Consider the following 14,934-nt stretch of genomic DNA (forward strand, 5'->3'; position numbering starts at 1 on the left):
ATCGGAACTTCTAATGTAAGATACTCACGTTTTCTATGATCTGCTAATCTTGTAAAACCAAATAAAACTGTGTCATCAAAATATTTATATAGCCACCCCCTCTCTTCCCGTGGGTTTCGTAAGAGGTGTCTAAGGGATAACACAGTTCCACTACCACCTTGGAACCGGGGCGAGATAACCATTCAACTGCTGGCTTTGAAATACACAGGCTGAAGACGGGCAGCAGCGTCTTCGGTGTGACAAAGCCAGCCCTGCGGTCGCCAACCCGCCTACCCAGCGTGGTCACTATGGGCAACACAAATGAAGTCGCGCCATTTTTGGCAAGAACTTGTGGAGGCCTATGTCCAGCAGTGGACTGCAATAGGCTGGAATTATGAATGTAGGAAGCGGCGATTAAATGATCTTAAATTGATTTTGTTACTTCTACGCTTTAGGCGATGCTTTGGCGCAACGATCAAAGAAGTGGTGTGTGGATGTTGCGCTGGCGGTTGCGGGTTCGATCCCCGCATATGACAAACATTTGTATTGGTCATGCAGATCTTTGCCGTGGTCTGGGTGTTTGTGCAGTGCTTGCGGGTCTCCCTTCCGAGCCTCAGAGAGCACGTTAAGCCGTCGGTCCCGGCTGTTATTATGTATACCTGATAGCTGTCTAGGAATGCCTACCTGGGCATCCTGGATCTCACCCATAAATGGGTTCCCCTGTGATAACAAAAAAAAAAAGGATACTGTTGTGCAAGTGACGATTATTTCAACCAACTACCAGTAATAGATACAGAAAAAGACAATACTACGTAATAAAGAATATATAAATACAACTAATACAGAAATAAACGTGACGTGATTACCTATCCTACTTACTAGAGGGAGAACTAGGTTTATTTCATAGACTATGATCACCATCATCAACGATGTTACAACGTGTTATTCTCAATGGAAACCTTTATAAATTTACTCTTCGATGATTATAATTTTATTTTATAGCTAATGAAGTATTTTTTTTTTATTATTATTATAATGGTTATTTTTCAAACTACTCTTACTACTTATTATTCAACTACAATTTAGTTACCTACTATTACGTAGACACACAAATGTCGGAGAGGACTTGTCATTTTGCCGAGCGTTATTATGACCGCGATGCTCAGTGACGATGAGTCCTGAAAGGCGATGATCTCCTTCTGCGTGACAGTAATGTCCCAGAAGGAGAACGACGAGCGGATGAGAGAGGGGGCCGCCGACGAGGCCTCCGTCCGCAGGCGACGAACGGAGGAGCGTAGGAGACGCTACTTAATGCGCTTCCAGTAACGCCCTTGTGCCCGTGTCGGGCCAGGATGTGAACCCAGTCTTGCTAGACATAGCGTCGTCGGGATTGTTCAGAGGTGACCCGGACAGTCCCCATGGAGGAGAAGTCTGGTCTTTTCGCCGAGGCCAGCCTGTCGCTGGAGGGATCCTGTTGCCTGCAGATCCGGGACCCTCTAATTAAAGCGACTGAAGGCTCCCGCACGGGTTTTGGTCGGTAGTGCACCCCCAAGCGCTGAAGCCGACACACAGTCTAGGAATGCCTACCTTGGCATCCTGGATATCACCCGTAAATGGGTTTCCCTGCGATACCAAAAAAAAAGACATACAAATGTAATTAATGTTATAGAACTATATTTCTGTTTAATTTGTTTTTACTGTTGTAAAGTAGGGATTTGAACTTTTGAAGTCGAAAAGACAATTAATAAGCGCAAGCATCATAATTATCTATGCTTTTAAGTTCAGTCATTCAGTAAATTACAGTGTACTCTGTGTTCAGTATTTCAGTGACAAGTCTGACAAACGACTGTCATCTAATCGTAATAATTGTTTAAAATAGCTATAGTTTATTTATTCCTAGCCGACAAAAAAATGTTATTATAAATTTATATTTAGTTATAATATATATAGTTATAAGCTGTACGTTATTATCAAACCCCGTATCCAATAAGGCGAATAGACTTTTCCGACGAAATGTCTAAGTGGTATGTTGCGTTTTAAATCATTGTTTTTTGTATTGTACAAAATAAATGTTATCGACAGTTTTGAGTTTATTAAAACCTTTGTTGAATTTTAAACTTCGCTGTTACAAGTGATAGCCTTATTTAGGTTATTTATTGGTATATTCTTAGGCAATCTGAGAGAAGTATTCACGAAATGCTTAAGGACACACCGCCGCTACGCGAATCCAGTGATTCCATAACATCGGGAACGGAGGCCAAGTTTCCATCGTCTCGTTCCATGCCCTTCCCACCGGCTTACGGTAAGAGTAATATCGTCGATGATCTAAGATCGTTCTTTAATCTTATCCTTTGATTGTAGACGAAGAATTTAGCAAGATTTGGCGTTAATCTTATATCTTGTTAATCATATATCTAAATAAATAAATAAATAAATCTTAATAAGAATCACAAAAGTCTTTTTAACATGATCATATTCAATATTTACAATTATATGATAAGTTGTGTATTTTTTATCATTTGTGCAACAAATAGATCACCTAACACAAACTGTGTACACATATTTATGTTGTATAAACGTGACAAAAATATTTTTTCTATTTTTTTTTTACTATACACATCATAATAATAAAATAATTATCATACAAAGCTGAAATTAGTTTTGTATTTATTAGCTTTTAAACAGAAGATAAAACTAAATAATAAAACTTTTATCAGAAGATAAAACTCATAATTTTATACACACAAATGTAACATGTTGTTATATCAATATTTCAGCCCCTCCAGATGTATCACAGAACGGAGCAGCGGGGAACAGCACTCTACTACGAGCTGGCTCTACTAAGATAGAGTCCATCAAGAACTGGAGTGTCTCTACGTACAAGTGCACCAAGCAACTCTTGTATGAAAAGCTGGGGAAGAGTTCGAGGACTGTGGACACTGGTAATCTTTGAATTTGTTTATTTAGAGTTATTACCATCAGCATCAGACTACGTCATAGTTTTACAAGGCAGTCACAGGACTGTTGACTGCAGTCTTATGCATAAGCAATTTAGAGCCTGTGGATGATAATTTTAAGCAAAAAAAAAAATTATGTGTCAAATAAATTGTTAGTTAAAAGGAAATAAAAATAATGTCGAAACTGATTATTTAATTTAATAAATAAGAATTTATATGGTTAAAATTGTAAAATATGTGATGTCACACTGAATAGTCTTATAAATGTGACCATCTGTGACAAGAAAGAGGGCTCAAAAAATCGTAAAATTCATGTGATGTCATTTATGACCAAAGCAATAGATTATTTAAGATATTTTGTCTTAAAAATTACAGTACAAAAAAAAATCTGTAGATATAAAATCTAGTAGGTAGGTAGGTGCCTCAAACAGATGGTCCAACATTATGTATAAAAGAAGCAAGGGTCTCATACCCTCTTTTGGGGCACATTTTAGTGAGGTGTGCCCTAACATAGCTAAAAATATCTTGCACAAAATTTGGAGCAGTCCAACCTGGTGAAGTACTTCAACATTATACAAGACCACAACCAATTAATAAACAAGTGTTGAATTAAATTGAAGTAGTGTTGTGTTCCTGCGGTGTGTAAGGTAGCCAGAGTTCCAAAGGAAGGTCGAAGGTAGAGTCGGTAATGCGCTTGCAACAGTGCAATGTGTTGCAGGCTTTCTTACACTACAGCACACTTACCATTAGACGAACCCTACGTTTTCTTTTTGCGATCCTAATCATATAAATAATGGCCTATAACCCTATATATAAAATTCTCATGTCACAGTTCTTGTTGCCATACTCCTCCGAAACAGCTTGACCGATTTTGATGAAATTTTTTGTGCTTATCCGGTATCTATGAGAATCGGCCAACATCTATTTTTCATCCCCCTAAATGTTAGGGGTAGTCCACCCCTAAATTTTTTTTTTATTTTTTAGACAAAATTTTTAATTTCTATATTTTTATGATACAACATTAAAAAATACATACAACCCTAAATTTTCAACCCTCTACCATCAACCCCTATTTTTAATAGCGTTTAGCGGCAAGACAACGATTGCCGGGTCAGCTAGTAACCCTATATAGACCTGGTGCTGAATCAACCAGCAACCGCTATCGCAACAGCTGCAATGTAGCGCTGTGACAGTTGCGCCAACGCAACGTCTTCACGCGTAAGGTATGAGAAGCGTGATCGAGTAGTAACGTCCGCGGTGTCCCCCAGAGCTGGAGGCGCAGATCTCGATGCTGCGCGAGACGCAGCGCAAGTACGCGGGCGTGCTGCGGCTCAGCGCCGCGCTCACGGCGCAGCTGGCCGCCGCCGCGCACACGCAGCGGGCGCTGGGCGAGGCCTTCGCCGAGCTGGCGCAGAAGTCGCCCGAGCTGCAGAACCAGTGAGAGGACGCTCCACACCATCCACACATACGTGACACATTCACACACGCAGAACCAGTGAGCGGACGCTCCACACGTACATGACACATTCACACACGCAGAACCAGTGAGAGCACGCTCCACACGTACATGACACATTCACACACGCAGAACCAGTGAGAGCACGCTCCACACGTACATGACACATTCACACGCGCACACCGACCGCTATACCATAAAGTGACGTCACCCGCAGGTTCCTGTACAACGCCGACACGCAGCGCTCCCTGACGCGCAACGGCGAGACGCTGCTGGCGGCGCTGCACTTCTTCAACAACGCGCTCAACACGCTCACCAACAAGACCATGGAGGACACGCTGCTCACGATCCGCCAGTACGAGGCGGCGCGGTGAGGCTCTCGCTTGCTACTAGTACAGCAGAACCTGGCGGTACTACTTGAGGCCAAAGAGAACAATATCGAGTTGTCGGAGAGTGACTATTAACGGCTTATTTTAGAACTCCGATTTCTCTAATTCCATATCTTCAGAAATACAACAACCATAAATTTTTTTTAACCGCCTTAAAAAAGAGGAGGAGGTTACTCAATTTGACCGACTATATGTGTATATATTTTTTTTTTTAATGTACGGGTCGTTTATGAACCGATTTTGATAATTCTTTTGTTGTTGGAAAGGAGATATCCCTAGTTTGGTACCATGATAAGGAAACCAGAATCTGATGATGGGATCTCAGAGAGATCGAGGGAAATTCATAACTTTTCCGGGTGTACCGATTTTAATTTTTAATTTAAACGAAAGCTGATGTTTATTATGTACAACTTTTGGAGTAATCTTTGATACAGCGTATTTACTTGACTATTTTTTCGTCTACGTACATTGTATTACTTGTCGATATAATTGAAGTCGGTTTTGTCGGTTTTTCTTCGTTTGCCTGCAAACAATTATTCACCAGTGTAGTTCGGTTGGGCATTAGATTGTTTGTATATGCAGAGTGGAGTACGACGCGTACCGAAGCGAACTGGAGGCGAGCGGCGGCAATCCACCCGAACTGCTGCTGGCGAACATCGAGCGACACCGCCGGCACTACGAGCGCCTGCGGGACGACTCGGCCGTCAAGCTTAAGCTGCTGCACGAGAACCGGGTGCGTGCTCACACATCAACTTGATACATACAAATGATCCAACTTTCTATGTGGTAATATTGCTGTAAATAGGGGGTTATCATTGTTGTTTATTGAAACAAGTGATGTTTATCGCAACTGCTTACTTTCCTACCCTTGTGGATGTAGAGAAGGGCACCAAATATCGATATATCGAAATATCGATATTTTTTTTCAAAAAAATATCGATAAATATCGGCGATATTTTTAATTTCAAAATATCGATAATCGATATTTATTTTTGAATATCGAAATCGATATTTTTTTTAAACTATATTATATTTTAAATGAATTATGTATTCTACTTTTATTGCAACATATGGTCCGTTTTATCTGTAAATGAATATAAAACAGAGCGCGCGAGAGTTTGCGAGTTTTGGTATTAGTGTAGTTAGTCTATATCCCTCTGTAGTTTGTGAACGCAACCAAAAAACATGTCTATGGGTAGTTTCTTTAGACTAAATTTGAGTGTGATCTAGTAATAATATGTAATTCATATATACAATAATATATATATATATTCTTCATTGTTATCATAATACTTAAGTCTTCATTGTAATACATACATACATACATTACAGCCTATACGGTCCACTGCTGGACATAGGCCTCCACAAGTTTACGCCAAAAATAACGTGAACTCATGTGTTTTGCCATAGTCACCACGCTGGGCAGGCGGGTTGGTGACCGCAGTACTGGCTTTGTCGCACCGAAGACGCTGCTGCCCGTCTTCGGCCTGTGTATTTCAAAGCCAGCAGTTGGATGGTTATCCCGCCATCGGTCGGCTTCTTAAGTTCCAAGGTGGTTGTGGAACCTTGTTATCCCTTAGTCGCCTCTTACGACACCCACGGGAAGAGAAGGGGTGGCTAAATTCTTTAGTGCCGTAGCCACACAGCACATTCCTTCATTGTAATAATATGTAATAAAATTAATATACTTGCCAAATATGTATTAATTTTCAATTTGTAGTAAAAATATCGATATATCGAAATATCGATATTATTTATTCAGTATATATCGATATTTTTTAAAAAATTTCAAAATTTATTTTCAAATTTATTTCAAATTTATTTTTTAAAAATATCGATACGATATATATCGATATATTTTTTGCATTTGCCCATCCCTATGTGGATGTGGAGTAAGGTTATAGACTAACATAAAAATTGTCATCTACTAATAAAAACTATTTGTCAACAGGTAAAAGTTATGAATAAGCAGCTTCTACTGTTTCACAACGCTGTATCAGCGTACTTTAGTGGCAACAACGTAGCCCTTGAAGCGGCCGTACGTCACTTTAGTGTTCCGGGAGTACCGTCTCATCAGACCAGCCACCCTTCCCTTCCAACCGCACATACACCCCTCCCTTCCATACAAACCCCTCTTCCTACCACACATACCCCCCTCCCTTCCACCCAAACCACCCTCCCCTCCACGAGCCCACCCCGGACCGCGTAGGATTTCGCCCCCTCCACGTGTTGAACATGACAGGGTTCAACATAAGTAAGTAAGGATCAGTCGTGGCAAATGTATAGATTTATAGTCTGACATACGAATGTGAAGTCTCGAGAAAGTAGCTTAAGTCACTAGTGTAGTGTACTCAGACTCAGTTTGATACTTGAAAATTTTTTATATGTACGATTTTATTTTTGTGTTACCCACACATTAGGAATTCTAAACATTTTTGACTATCATATCCAAAATTGACCGTTCCAGCCAATAAAGCTATGGAACGATGTACCCATTAGATCGAAATTTTTGATATGATGATTTTATTTTCGGTTTAAGCGAACCGTGGCGCCGTCTATAGTGAGTTGTTTACAGAAACCCGTAACTATTCAAAGTTTCATATTACAATGAAAATCTTTGACAGGAGACGACACCATGCTATTTCTAATATGTACGATTTTATTTTTGTGTTACTCACACATTAGGAATTCTAAACATTTTTGAATATCAGTCGGAGACGCAGGTTCGATCCCCGCTGGAACGGTCAATTTTTGATATGATATTCAAAAATGTTTTGAAAATTTTTGTTATAAGGATGTAAATTATTTTTAGAATGTTGACTTATCTAAGAAATACTGATTTTTAATATGGGTGTGAGTTGTTGTAAAAATGTTTTTATTAACACGTTAAACGCCGCCTTGATTTTTTTAGTTATTCTGTTTGGGCCATGGCGAACACCATGTAGTCGACACACAATTTTTCCGTTGGTGCCGCGGTGGACACCACATGACCGCGAGCCATAGTTAACTTAAAAAATATGACTTAGAAAAATATGTAATATAGTGTAAAGAAAAATAAGTAAGATCTTTAAGAATGGGTATGGTACTGCAATAAAAACTTATCGTAAAATTTTTGTAAATAAGGACTTTTAAACTGGCCCATGGACTAAACAAGTGAGGCCCGACTGGTGTCCCCCATGACGTTCAACGTGTTAATTTAATTTGAATGTACGCAATCACACTTTTCTGCCATTTTTATTGTTGGGTCACATTTTGTTTGTCAGACTATTAAAACTCAACTATTGTCAAAAAATATAATCACTGTATATCTGTGTCTATCGTATATTGCGCCGTGTTATGCAATAGTTAACCATAACCTAATGTATAGTTAATAGAGAATCTTCTTAGACCTTTTATTTTTTTAAATAGATATTGACTTTGTGCTATTATTTTACTACTTTCGCAGAATATATTTAATAGCTTAGATTATGTAAAAAGTATATCTGTTTATATCCCATTGCTTGTAAAGAAATTATTGCATAACACCATTATTCTAGTGTTCTCGAATGTTCGAAAATAAGTGACAATCTGTGAATGTTATCATCACAAGTTCTTTCTAGTCAATGACACTTTCTAATGCAAATATAAAGCACGAATAATATATTAATATATTGTGTATTTTATTTGTGAATATACTATTTAAATAGTTAATACTTAGAGCCTGTATCACTGGCTGCCTTTTGCTATTTGACAGATGAAGATATCCAACAGAAAAAAAATATTTATGGCATACTTCTATTCCCAATTGTGAATCTAAAAGTTTTAGTTTCTTAATTGAGCCGAAAAGGGTCTTAATGGCCTATTCGTAACTTATTTGCAGGATAAACTTTATTCACAACCCGTGTACTAGCCCTATAAACCTTGTCCGTAGTATTTGAATACATAGATATTATTTAGTTAAGTATATATGACCAAATAGTATTATTATTGTATCTTAAATTTGTTTAATAACATTACATAGTGATATCATTCCAATAGCTCTTGTGGTTTAGACTTTCTATTGATAGTTTAAGAGTCATTAATTTATATGATAATGTTATCACAAACATTTTAATTTGAAATAAATATTGACAAATTCATTAGTTTGATGGGCTGTGTCATAAATGTACTTAATTGTCACCTAAATGATAGTAAACATATTTAAATTGACTGTAATAATTACAGAATGGTAAATAGTCTAATCGGCAAGGGCTGTCAATTGCTTTTGTATGTTGTAATTGTTTTGTAGCTTATCTATACTCAAAAATGGTCAATGTTTGTACGCTGTTCTATCTTAATTAGCTCAAATATACCCTTCCAGTGAAGCTCTGTACATTGTTTCCAGTTTACTGAAATTATTTTTGTAATATCTCCATAAAGTAGTTTAAAATTATCAAAATAATGTATTCGTGTGAGATCTCAATTGAGTATTGTATTATGTATAATAAATACATATAAGACCTGTACATAATAGCTTTTTTACTATATAAAATTGTAGTTATTATAAATTGCTTAAATGCTTTATTAGAGCAGATATATATTTATACTAAATAATGTTACTGATAATATGGTCAGTATTTAATTATGTACTTACAATGTTTGTGTATGTGTGTACTCTCAATCTATACTAATAATGGAGAGCCAGTTTTTTCGTTTGGTTATACTGTGAAAACTACTGAACTGATCGGAATAATACTTGTACCATAAGATTCAGTGTGTTTCGAAGGTTTTAGTTTATGATAATTATGTTGGTGATTACTTACGTGGAAAAAAATTTGAACGGACAGAGCTCACAAATATTTTAATATTTTGACATATTAAAGAAATAATAAATAAAAAAATGTAGTCTGAGATCATATGTCTATCAAGTTTATTTATATTATGAAATGCCACAGATATCAACACAATTTTAACAAAAGCTTTTATGAATAGGTCTTGAACTAATTATAATAAATGACAATACAATTATGTATGTGGAAGATAGCTTAAATGCCATTGATAGAGGCTTAGGAGGAGTTCTGAATAGCTAGTCAAAACTGCATTGTTTTAATTATAACATTATATTCCTGTTATAATCAATCTTATAAGAGGTTATTATTTACATGATGCACATTGTAAAAGAATTAAAACTTGTATTATCTCTAATGCTTTATTTGGTAAGTCTAAGGTTGTGTTTCATCAGTTGTGGATAATGATATTTGAGAGATCTAACAGATAAAAATTTATATGTTAATTTTTTTTTCATCAAATTCCACTGTGCTTATGAGCTATTTCTGTTTGCAAATGTAAATTTAAAAGTAGTAGTTTATTAACTGAATGGAGACAGGCGTTAACGGCCTGTTCTATCTCTTGCTGTGTGAGTCTGTTTATCTATAATATAAAAATGAGTCGCTGAATGTGTTGCTAAGCGCAAAACTTGAGAACGGTTGGACCGATTTCGCTAATTCTTTTTTTTAAATATTCCTTGAATTACGAGGATGGTTCTTATGGAGAAAAATTTAAAAAAAAAATTTAAATTTCCTGAAAAAGTCTAAAACAACACTTTTCTATTCCATACAAAAGATTTGTGATAATACTTAAAAGTCACTGTTAGGCGATACGAAGTTCGCCGGGTCAGCTAGTAACTTATACAAACATTACCCACAACTGGTCAAACGGGCCCTAAATGAATGTGTGTTGTAAAATATATTTATAAAGTGTAAAATAAAGTATCTATCAGATATAAGCGCTATTTGTTTACTATATCACATATCCACCACAGTGCCGATGGCTGCTTGAAGCATCACGGCTTAGAACATTTCATGCAATCTTTCATATCTTGAAAGACAATAGTTTCAAATTGTTTACACTTTCAAAGCTTCTTTTTCATTAGGATTCCTTTGTAATTCTTCAGCTTCAGCCTTGAATTTTTCCTGAAAAATTATCAATTTTTTTATATGATAATTTATAGTAACTCGAGGTGTAGCAGCTTGAAGGATAAATCTTCGATCTTCGTCTGCATTTGGGAAACGCTTAGGGCAGCAGTGGATTCTTACACACTGAATCAATGGGAAAAAATAATAATTTTTAATAAGTTTCTTAAAATCAGTTCAGTAGTTACAATGCATGAATATACACTTCAAACACAAAGGATACAAGTAGAATAATATAATTTGTCTATAGAATGTGTAGAAATTCTGTGCTAGAAATAAAACACAAACAATACCCAGACCACAATACGCCTGTATAGCATATACAAACATTGGTTGTATACAAGAATAGAACCTGTAACTGCTGGTGGAATAGTGAGTTGCCGTGCCAGCCTGCTGCCATGTATAATAGTAGAAGTGTAAATAAGAGCTATCAAGAACTTACCAGTTCATATATAACTTTAACAACAAGAGAACAGCTGGGGCATGTCGCTACTTCTTCACCAGCCAACAGCTCCTCCTGTAAAATTTGAAAAATTATATAAAAATTTTGAATCACTTATTTATATAATAGTTGTTTGTATAAAATAGAAAACTACTACAACAATTATGATACACTACGAAGTATGCGCTGCTCACATTAGAGCAAATCTAAAATCAACAGGAAATTATTGCATCCACGTGCACACACAAACAGCATTCACGACACTACAGTGCTATTGTCCAACTACAATGTCGAGATACACAAAAGAAACACTATTTTAACGATGATTAAATATTATTCAACGGCATCTTTATTAACGTGACTATGATAATACAATTATAGGAGTTAGAACACTAAATATGTTGTAATAAAATAATTATAAAAATAAACAAAAATCCACTAACCTTACTTATTTGGAATCTATCCCCACATGGACAGGGATAGTAATACATTTCGGAATCTTCGTCGTACTCGAAGTCTTCGATTTCTATTTCGTCGTGGAATATCGTCATCTTAATAAATTCCTTTAAATTATTGAGTAATAAATCATAAGCGTAGTTAATAACAAACTTCGGTACTACCGGTCGCGTGTTTACTTCTCCAATACCACAACACAATTGTCATTTATCAATGAGTGAGAAGAGATCACACAAAGTTTTAATGTTGCCATGAAAAAGTTGTGTAGAAAGACATCTTATATTCAACTTTCTCCTGTATAAAATTTTTAATGTATTAGTGTACATAAAATATTCATTTTTCCTAAGTTATTCTTATACCTTAATTGATTTTTTATGTTACTCGAACTTAGTGATTTTACTCACTTAACTCAGTCTCAAGCTAATATTATTGATAGGGGCAATATCATTAAATTTTTTTGTGTGTGAGTCATACTTTTACGTCAAGCTGACAACATCAAAACGATTATGTCAAACACGTCATTCATTGCATTTTTACGAAAGAGGATGATCGCGGTGGTCTTGCTAGAAATTTTATAATATTTCTTATTTAAGTGGTGCAGTGAGTGATCTAGTGTATATATCGTTGTCGCAGCTATAAAAGGTTAAAATCGTAATCATGTTTAGCTGGCTAAAGAAAGAGGGCGAAAAAACGGAAAGTATCGAAAATGTCGTGGAGGGTCTCAAAAGAATTTACAAAACGAAACTTTTACCGCTTGAGCTGCACTATCAGTTCCACGACTTCCACTCTCCACAGCTTGAGGACCCGGACTTCGATGCGAAACCGATGATACTGCTCGTAGGTCAATATTCGACCGGTAAAACTACGTTCATCAAATATCTTCTAGAGAGAGATTTTCCCGGGATCCGCATTGGACCCGAGCCTACGACGGACAGATTTATCGCGGTAATGTTTGATGAAAAAGAAGGAATGATTCCCGGAAATGCTCTCGTCGTAGACCCTAAGAAACAGTTTCGCCCACTGAGTAAATTCGGAAACGCCTTCCTCAATAGGTTTCAATGCTCGACAGTGAACTCGCCGGTCCTGCGCGGTATCTCCATCGTCGACACGCCCGGTATCCTATCGGGAGAGAAGCAGCGCGTCGACAGAGGATATGACTTTACCGGCGTTCTCGAATGGTTCGCGGAGCGCGTCGACCGTATCATATTGTTGTTCGACGCCCACAAACTCGACATTTCAGACGAGTTCAGGCGCAGTATCGAAGCTCTGAGGGGCCACGATGACAAAATCCGTATCGTTCTGAACAAGGCTGATATGATCGACCATCAGCAACTGATGCGTGTGTACGGTGCTCTGATGTGGTCCCTGGGCAAAGTGCTGCAAACACCTGAGGTGGCCCGCGTTTATATTGGTTCCTTCTGGGACCAGCCTCTCCGCTACGATGTCAATAGGAGGCTTTTCGAGGACGAGGAGCAGGACCTCTTTAAAGATATGCAGTCACTACCACGAAATGCTGCACTACGTAAGTTAAACGATTTAATCAAGAGGGCACGCCTCGCTAAAGTCCATGCATACATTGTTAGCGAGTTAAGGAAAGAGATGCCCTCGATGTTCGGTAAAGAAGGTAAAAAAAAGGATTTAATTAAGAACTTAGGTCAAATTTACGACAGAATTCAGAGAGAACAACAGATTTCTCCAGGTGACTTCCCTGATATTAAGAAAATGCAGGAGACCTTAGCTAATCATGACTTTACCAAATTCCATCCATTGAAACCAAAATTACTAGAAGTAGTGGACCACATGCTGGCTACAGACATCGCTCGTCTCATGGACATGATCCCACAGGAGGACATCAACATCGTCGCCGAGCCTCTCATCAAAGGTAAGCAAACCACTATAAATCATATTTATTTTCCATTAATTGTTTATTTGTAGACATTGATTCTGTAAAAATAAATAAAATTCACACATCCCTAGAACAGGAAACATAAATGATAATAATTTACAATGATTCATGTGTGTGAAATTTAGCACCATTTGTACAAGGCTACATTTATTATATCCTTGTAACTAAAAGTGTTTGTATGTAACGTAAGAAGTAGACGTCTCTTATCAACAGATATTGACCTGAATAAGTGCACTTATCACTTGATAACTGCATGAAATCATCAGTTACTATGACAGTTACAGAATACCTACTTTATTAATTTATTTATACAAGGCACTTATAGATTCTGCCGATAGAAGTGAAAACTTAGTATTAATATTTGAAATTTCATAATGTTTGAATTAAAACTATCAACGTCAATCATGTCGGTGACGATGCATGAGATTTCACACATCCAAAAAGCGTCTAATGCGCACAGCACACAGCCAGTGTGTGTAAGTCATGAGCATGTCGGTAACACGAACCCATAAGATTTTCTCCTGAGTACCCAATGCGGCTAAAGAAGGTTTAACATCAAAAATTTATTATTTAGGTTTCTCTTTCAAAATATTAATGTCTTATTTTAAAATTTTAATAACTAAATTAAATACATAAAAATTGAATACAGTGTAATAAATACGGATAAAAGAAATTACTTCAACGAATACTCTGAACATATTTGTACGTTTGTCGTCGTGTGTCAATCAAATTGTAAAGATACACTCAGATAAGACATGTATAAAGAATGTTAGATTTTATGACATCCTTTAAGATATATAATAAGATTGTATCAGCCACAAAGTTATTATTATATAACACACATTCTTTCTGTCTAATACAAATTAATGACTTATTATTGATACAAATGTTTAGGTTACTAGATGTAAATAATTATTTATTTTCTATTTCAAGTTTGTTAATCTTTGGTTTGGGTTTGAGTTCTTATGGAACCCTTCTATCAAGACCGCTATTAGTCTGTCTATCTACCTGGTTGTCAGATGACTTTGATGATAGATTTGTAACAGATACTGTACTCAAATTTTGAATACATTTGTTTTATTTAGTGAGAAGAAGAAATAATAACACAAAGTTAAACTAATATGTACCACAATTCGATTAACACATTGTTTTACATCTAAAAATATGACGTGGTAAATTTTATAATTTTATTGACCATTTGGTTGTGCACATTGTTCTTGATTGGGGTTTTCACTTTAATTATATATAAATGTTTATTCAAATGTTTACATTACTACGTAATCGTTGTACTTTACTAACTAAAAACTTGTTAATTTTATTAATAGTAATTAGGATTTAATCAAAAAACGTTTGACTTGGGGAGTAAGCTGGTGAATGCGTGACGAGAGCGTTACGAAAAGTTTAATCGGGCGAGGCGAA

At 36.5% G+C, this 14,934-nt stretch overlaps 3 protein-coding genes across 3 annotated transcripts in view; 2 read left to right on the forward strand and 1 right to left on the reverse strand.

Annotated features, from left to right (window-relative positions):
* Positions 1-1,607: 1,607 nt before the first annotated feature.
* On the forward strand, positions 1,608-7,056 carry LOC123664102 (arfaptin-2). The gene is made up of 7 exons (XM_045598714.1): positions 1,608-2,003; positions 2,151-2,281; positions 2,757-2,921; positions 4,205-4,373; positions 4,610-4,762; positions 5,364-5,514; positions 6,733-7,056. Exons 1-7 carry the CDS (start codon positions 1,993-1,995, stop codon positions 6,988-6,990), a joined length of 1,038 nt encoding a protein of 345 aa, XP_045454670.1. The 5' UTR covers positions 1,608-1,992; the 3' UTR covers positions 6,991-7,056.
* A 3,458-nt stretch (positions 7,057-10,514) lies between these two features.
* LOC123663890 (DPH3 homolog) lies at positions 10,515-11,806 on the reverse strand. Its single transcript, XM_045598537.1, has 3 exons — positions 11,597-11,806; positions 11,154-11,228; positions 10,515-10,711 (listed from the first exon to the last, which is right to left on the reverse strand). Exons 1-3 carry the CDS (start codon positions 11,702-11,704, stop codon positions 10,643-10,645), a joined length of 252 nt encoding a protein of 83 aa, XP_045454493.1. The 5' UTR covers positions 11,705-11,806; the 3' UTR covers positions 10,515-10,642.
* A 326-nt stretch (positions 11,807-12,132) lies between these two features.
* Positions 12,133-14,934, forward strand: part of LOC123663843 (EH domain-containing protein 1) — a 36,369-nt gene continuing 33,567 nt past the window's right edge. The window contains exon 1 of the mRNA XM_045598478.1: positions 12,133-13,491. Coding sequence (XP_045454434.1) covers positions 12,267-13,491 — 1,225 coding nt within the window. The 5' untranslated portion in view covers positions 12,133-12,266. The remainder of the gene's footprint in view (positions 13,492-14,934) is intronic.

Source organism: Melitaea cinxia, chromosome 21 (assembly GCF_905220565.1).
Source record: "Melitaea cinxia chromosome 21, ilMelCinx1.1, whole genome shotgun sequence".
In the NCBI taxonomy this organism is placed as follows: Eukaryota; Metazoa; Arthropoda; class Insecta; order Lepidoptera; family Nymphalidae; genus Melitaea; species Melitaea cinxia.

What these genes read in the sequence shown, in the direction of transcription:
- LOC123663890 (XM_045598537.1), bottom strand. Translation starts at nt 11,704, where the DNA reads ATGACGATATTCCACGACGAAATAGAAATCGAAGACTTCGAGTACGAC. An exon ending in ATAGATTCCAAATAAGTAAG is followed by an intron (nt 11,229 to 11,596) that starts GTTAGTGGATTT and finishes CAAATTTTACAG; the next exon opens with GAGGAGCTGTTGGCTGGTGA. An exon ending in TTAAAGTTATATATGAACTG is followed by an intron (nt 10,712 to 11,153) that starts GTAAGTTCTTGA and finishes ATAATTTTTCAG; the next exon opens with GAAAAATTCAAGGCTGAAGC.
- LOC123664102 (XM_045598714.1), top strand. An exon ending in TTCGAGGACTGTGGACACTG is followed by an intron (nt 2,922 to 4,204) that starts GTAATCTTTGAA and finishes GGTGTCCCCCAG; the next exon opens with AGCTGGAGGCGCAGATCTCG. An exon ending in AGCTGCTGCACGAGAACCGG is followed by an intron (nt 5,515 to 6,732) that starts GTGCGTGCTCAC and finishes ATTTGTCAACAG; the next exon opens with GTAAAAGTTATGAATAAGCA.